The 6,693-nt window shown below is 40.6% G+C and overlaps 2 protein-coding genes across 2 annotated transcripts; both read right to left on the bottom strand.

The window, feature by feature from the left end:
* Positions 1-1,310: 1,310 nt before the first annotated feature.
* Positions 1,311-1,820, bottom strand: LOC147542906 (uncharacterized). Its single transcript, XM_086635356.1, has one exon. The coding sequence runs from the start codon at positions 1,818-1,820 to the stop codon at positions 1,311-1,313; it is 510 nt and encodes a 169-aa protein (XP_086491482.1).
* Positions 1,821-4,777: 2,957 nt separating this feature from the next.
* On the bottom strand, positions 4,778-5,287 carry LOC147542905 (uncharacterized). Its single transcript, XM_086635355.1, has one exon. It carries the CDS (start codon positions 5,285-5,287, stop codon positions 4,778-4,780), a length of 510 nt encoding a protein of 169 aa, XP_086491481.1.
* Between the last annotated feature and the right edge of the window lie 1,406 nt (positions 5,288-6,693).

Genomic DNA, 6,693 nt, shown 5'->3' with positions numbered 1-6,693 from the left:
AGAAATAACAACTGTTAGAAAAAGTTTTTGAAGTAATTCCATTATTGTTCTTTACCTCTGCTTCTCTCTATCTCTATCTACTTTCTCTCTCTAGAAATATATAGAGAGGAAGAAGAATGGTAGATCTAGTAGAAAGAGAGAGAAGAAGAGTGTTTGAATAAAATTAATGATTAGGGAGAGGAGAAGGAAAAGAAGAAGAGGATTTAGAAGAGCTAGGGGTGAGCAACGGTCGGCCGAACCGACCAGACCGAACTCGGCCGAACCGACCAGACCGAACTCGGCCGAACCAGACCGAATGGTTTTTAGGCTGAACCGAATAGTATTCGGCTCGGCTCGGCTGAAAAACCGATCAACCGATCAAAGTTTGGTTTGGCTTCGGCTTGGGATTTTGAAAACCGCCAAAACCGAACCGACCAAACTACATATATTTATTATACATGTGTATATATATATATATATATTGTATGAAATAATACTAAAAATAAGTATTTAAAAGTTGAAACTAAATAGTAAATAGGGATTGGAAATTAACAAACGAATATTCTACGGATTGAAACCTTTAATAGAATAAAGAGTTCCATTGAATTACAAGTTTCTAATTGTTTTGTCCTTAAGTGAAAACGTTAAAATCTAACTTAATTTAATATAGTTTTCAACTATTCTTCTTGACGCCTCCTGTAAGGTGTGAAGTCTTAACATCAAAGCTCTCAATCTCCCATCAAACTAATACACCACTATTCAAGTTTTATATACTTGTTTGACCTTTGTGCATGAAATTTATCTTTTTAAGTTATTTATGTGTCTATGACGGTTACAAGACAAATGAACTTAGATATATGGTGGTTGAAAGATTTTAGTTATTTTGTGCCTAATACGTTATCTTTTTACGTTTTGATTGGAATTACATTGTTAAACATTATCATTTTCCATAATTTCATTTTTCTCAAGTTTTATTTGGTTTATTGTGTTCGGCCGGACCGACCAACCGAAGTCAATCGAACCAAACCGAACCGGGCCGAACGAAGTCGGCTGGCAATTTGATCGGCTCGGATTCGGCCGGTGATCTAGCCAAACCGTCATTGATTGGTTCGGCTTCGGCCAGATTCTAAATGATCAGCAACCGACCGCTGCTCACCCCTAAGAAGAGGAGAGGAAAGGGATATTCTTCTTCTTTGTTTCGTGTAAATAATGTCGTCTGATTATCCATTTTCACTTTACTTTTATGGAGGTAGCCCTCATTTTGCTTTTTTTTTTTTTTTTTGATAAAGGAAAACATGGCATTAAACCAACAAGAGTATTACAAGCCAAAACTAAAGTAAATGCGAAATAAAAGACGGTACATCATTCCATTCTTTTCTGACTATATTCTTTCTTCCCCATTTCGCCATAGCATCGGCCGGAGCATTGCCTTCCCTGGAGATGTAAGTGAATATGATTTTGTCAAAATTGTTCATAAGTGTTTTGATCTGCTGTATTGTCTTTAAAGTTTGCCATTGTAGCACTATACTGTGTCCATTGATGTAATTTATCAGTGCCTGGTTATCACTTTCTATATGAGCATGGGTAATGTGTAGGTGTAAGGCCCATTGCATCCCTGTTAATATAGCGAGTCCTTCGCTTTCTTCCGCGTTCTGGCTGCGCACTGAGGTTGCTGCCGCTATAATAAATCTTGAATTCTCATCTCTGATAATACATCCAACTCCTGCTGGGTCTGTAGCTTTGGTAAACGAGGCGTCAACATTTAGCTTTAAATATGGTGTCGATGGAGGGCTCCATTTTTGTTTCTCAGTTAATTTCCTGCAATTGTTATTGTTCTCCATCTTAATCCTAAGTGGAGTAATAGATACGTTATTGATTCGATCTATAATTTGTCGCGGGTTCTGTTTGTTTGTGTTGAAACAGTTTTCACATCTGGCTTTCCATATGAACCAAAGAATTTTGGCGTAATGGTTAGTAGTATCTTCCTCAAGGGATTTCCATTGTTTTATCCATTGATTAGTCGAGCTAATCTGGTTTGTTCTCACTCCATAGTTGAACCAAATTGCCTTAGCAAAAGTACAGTGAAGCATCACATGGTCTAAAGTTTCGTATTCATCACAGTTAATACATTGGAACTGATTGCCAATGAATTTGCCTATTTTCTCTTTAACTGGTAGGCTATTAGTACAGCATTTCCATAGGAATAATTTTACCCTAGGTATAGTATTCAAATTCCAGATAAAACCCCAATCAATTTGATCCTGCCTAAGATTCATGCTTTCCGTCCTTAAATAGTAATACATCGATTTAATTGAGAAGTTACCTGATTTGGTTAATGTCCATCTTGGTATGTCATCTTGATTGCTTTGAAGGTTGATGCTGAGAATCGCATTACATATGTCATCATTAAAATATTGCTGCAACAACTGAAAATTCCAAGTGTTATTAGAAATAAGTTGGGCTACCCGTTCAATATTAGCCCCCGCGTGATTAATTATGGGAGGTGGGTGATTGGGTATCCAATAATCGCTCCAAATATTTACCTTTGTACCTGTATTAATGTCCCAAAATATAATACCAGCCACAGCATTATAATGTTTGTTAATAGATTTCCAGGGCCAAGAGTGAGTGGTCTTCGGGGGAGTGGGTCTATGGGACTCCGGGAAGTATTTACTTTTAAGCACACGAACCCAAATCGCATTAGGGTTATGACTAATACGCCAAATAATTTTATTAAGAAAGGCCTGGTTATCAAGGTGAGGTAGACGTAACCCAAGCCCACCAAGCTTTTTAGGCTTACAAATAGCCGACCAGTTAATAGTATGGAAAGTTTTGGATTTTCCCCACCAGAAAGTCCTTTGAAGTGACTCAATGCTGTTGCTAATTCCTTTCGGAATCGCAAAACACTGCATTTGGTATCGGGGAACGGCCACTGCGATAGTTGAAATGACTACCGAGCGACCAGCTTGCGAGAGAAGATTAGATTGCCATTTGGCAAGTTTGTTTTTGATTTGGTTGAGGAGAGGAAGGAAGATAGATTTTTTGTTTTTCCCGATGAAAAGATTAGTGCCAAGATATTTATCACCATTCGAGGATTGGTAAACCTTAAGTTCACGGATGATCATCCGTTTAAATTTCGGATGAGAGTTCTTGGAGAAGAAGATGTTGGATTTCGAATAATTAATCATTTGACCCGAAGCATCACTGAAATTCTTCAGAATCATCTTGAGATTATGAATGTTCTCCAGAGAGTTTTGGCCGAAAATAATACAGTCGTCAGCAAAAAGAAGGTGATTTATAGAGAGGTTAGAGTTGGCGATGGGAAAACCAATGAAGGTGGACTGACCATTACGACTGTCCAGAAGACGGCTAAGGCCTTCCATCGCAATAGCGAAGAGGAAAGGCGAAAGCGGGTCACCTTGGCGAATGCCTCTGGTAACATTAAAAGTACGGCCAGGGCGACCATTGATCAGAACTGCCATGGAACTGGAGTTAAGACAAGATTGAATAAGCCTGATCCAGTTAGGGGCGAAGCCCATCAGAAGCATGATTTGCTCTAGATAATGCCATTCAATGCGATCGAAAGCCTTGGACATATCCAGCTTGAGTCCGAAGTAGCTTTTCGCTCCTTTGACTTTCTTAAAAGAGTGAATGATCTCCTGGCTAATGATGATATTGTCTGTGATTTGCCTTCCCGGCACATAAGCTGCTTGGAAAGGGGATATAATCTCATCCAGCGTCGATTTGAGTCTATTGGCCAGGATTTTAGTGAGGATTTTGTAAGTGGTGTTTAAAAGACTAATCGGTCTGTAATCAGCCGGAGTTTGGGGAGTTTTGGTTTTAGGGATTAAACAAATGTGCGTATGGTTGGACATCATAGGGAGAGTGGTGTCGCGAAAGAAGACAGAAACCATCTGAAGAAGGTCCTCCTTAATTGTTTCCCAGTTGGCTTGATAGAACAGAGGAGGATAACCATCTGGCCCTGGGCAGCTCCAGGTTTCAAGGAGAAAGTAGCTTTGCGAATCTCCTCTAAACTCGGAATATCAGTAAGGGTGTTGTTTTATATTTGAGATATCTGAGGGGTAAAGCAATCTGTAATATTATGAGACAAGTAGGAGCCAGCAGTAGTCGAGATGTTCTGGAGGTGAGAAGCGAAAGCATTCGCAATTTGAGCTTCATCCTGAGTCCAAGTGTTGTCCGCTAGTTTAATGGAATGGATTTGGTTTTTACGATTTCTCGTAGTGGCTTTCGCATGGAAATACTGAGTGTTACGATCCCCTAAATTTATGTTTGCTATTCTCGACTTTTCTTTCCACAGGCTTTCCTGTTGAAGGAGGAGATTCTCAATTTGCTTGAAAGTATCCTTGAACTGATCAGCGTTCTGGATGAATTGAAGTTTCTGAGTGAGGCTTTTAATGTTATTGTCAATGTGGCCAAAGACCTCTTTATTCCACTTAGAGAGTTTGATTGCCAGGGAGTTTAGTTTGGTTTGAATCTGAACGGGCAAGTCGGTCCGGTTTGATTTAATGAATTGAGCACAGTCAGGATGGGACATCCAAGTACGAATGAATTTGAAGGGTTTGCGACCCAAAGAGGACTTGGGACGAGTGGAGAGCAAGATGGGGTTGTGGTCCGAGCCTAAAGTAGAGAGATGTGTGAGCTTGGAGTGAGGGTATTTGATAAGCCAGGTATAGTTCACTAAAGCCCTATCAAGTCTCTCTTGAATCAGATTACCATTAAATTGTTTGTTGGACCAAGTAAACGGGTAACCCACAAAACCTACGTCCTGAAGTCCCATTCAATTTATGGTTTTCTTATTCCTATCCGTAACACTATGAGGGATGGCTTTACCTCCAATTTTCTCAGCCTGGTCAAACACACAGTTTAAATCTCCTATAACTATCCAAGGTTTTTGGGGGTTAGGAGCTAAATGGGCTAAAATCTCCCAAGGCTTAGATTTGTCCGTGCTATAGGGGCTTCCATAGAAGCCCGTCATGTAGAAACTGTTGTCCTTGTCTAAAAGATGTCCCTGCACATGAATCATGTTGTTGTCAGAGTAAATGACCTTAATTTCATATTGGGGAGACCAGTACAGAGCCAGTCCACCTGCTTTATTCACCGGGTCAATAACATGCTTATCATAGGTGCTATTCAGGTTCAGAAGTTTATCCATATTAACATTGATACACTTAGTTTCAGACAGAAAGAGAAAATCTGGATTGAATTCTTTAATTAGCCCACTTAAATGTTTCCTATTCGCAAAATTTCCACACCCACGAACGTTCCAAGCTAATATGGAAGGCTCCATCAAAAGACTGGCACAATCTAGAGGGCACTAAGAAGGGGATCACTAACTAAAAGGAAACTAGAGGCCTAACCCCAAAAACCGAAGCCCTGCTAAGCAGCTAATTTAGGGGCACCACCTCACAGGCCACCTATGAAGCGTGTAAGCCACTCCCTGAAACAGTTAGTAGCTCGGGGCCCCCCAACCAAATAACAGCACCACCTGTCTAGGATACCCAGAGGAGAGAACCGCGAAATCGAAAATCTAACCACACCTCTCCTCAAAGAACTGCTCAAGCCTAGCAAAGTAGGCCCACTAAACAGACTATCCCCCCAAGAGACTATCACTCCTAAGACTGTGGCTGACTAAGATTCGCCCTTAAAACTCAAGAATGAAGCTAGGAGAAGGCCCACAAGGTCAAAAGCCAAGCCCACCACTCTGAAGCTGTGGGCAGCACTGAGAATAGAAGAGATCTAAACGTAGAGGCAACTAAGAACCCACCAAACAAAAAAAACTGCCCCGGAATAGAACAAAACAAAGGCAAAATGAATAAAACTACCAGCTAAAATCTTAAAGCTAAGAAGAGAGAGAACAACAAATAACACCTACTAACCATAATATATAACATTCAAATATATAGACCGTAACACAGATAGGCAACCAACTTAAAAACCAAGAAAAACAACAAAGTAACCATAATCGACCACTCTCTCTGCTGTAACCGCCAGACCAGATAGGGCTACACAAGCCCCTCAAACCAAAATAAGGCAGCACACAAAAGTCCTAGAAGGACAGCAGCAGACGAGAGAAGAAGAAGAAAAACTATGCGACCACCAAGCACAACTGACACTAAAACAACCGACCAAAACAAGACTAACAACAACACTACTACTAACTAAAACTAAGTAAAAACAGACTCAAAAGACTACTGGGAGAATGATTCTGAGGGAGTCGCTTCATCCCTATCTTCTGCATTGGTTAGAATATTCAAACTTCGACTGAGCTCCAGAGATTCCTCCAAAAGCCTCCTTGCTTCCAAATTCTCGATCAAAGCCCCCCCTTCCATGGACTCTTCTCTGGAAGAGTTAGAATTGTCTTCAGACACATTGATAGGACTGTTCCTGATTCTCTTGCCCGAAACCTGAAAGAGCTGGTGAGGAGGGATGATTCCACTAACTGGAGAGGGAGGAGGAGCAATAAGTTGAAGTGGTTCTGGCTGAAATTGATTCTCCTCACCCATTTCTTCCTCCATGTTATCAGGGTTAGAATCCATATCATCATCAGACAAGTTGACCACAACTGGACAACTGTTAAGAGGGTGTTCCAAGATCCTACATAACTGACAGATGGCTCCAGGGAATTTCTGGTAGCTTATCTTAATCTCTAGTTCTCCATCCGAGAAGATCGGATTGATGACAGCCAAAAGAGGA

The sequence above is a fragment of the Eschscholzia californica genome, unplaced genomic scaffold (assembly GCF_041429995.1).
Source record: "Eschscholzia californica isolate CP2 unplaced genomic scaffold, dmEscCali1.0.p SCAF_4, whole genome shotgun sequence".
Taxonomy (NCBI): domain Eukaryota; kingdom Viridiplantae; phylum Streptophyta; class Magnoliopsida; order Ranunculales; family Papaveraceae; genus Eschscholzia; species Eschscholzia californica.
Note: the sequence above shows the minus strand (reverse complement) of the source record. Positions and strands in the feature narration are given on the sequence as shown.

Bases quoted from the DNA above. Each gene is read 5' to 3' on its own strand.
- LOC147542906 (XM_086635356.1), bottom strand. From the start codon at position 1,820: ATGGAGAACAATAACAATTGCAGGAAATTAACTGAGAAACAAAAATGG.
- LOC147542905 (XM_086635355.1), bottom strand. From the start codon at position 5,287: ATGGAGCCTTCCATATTAGCTTGGAACGTTCGTGGGTGTGGAAATTTT.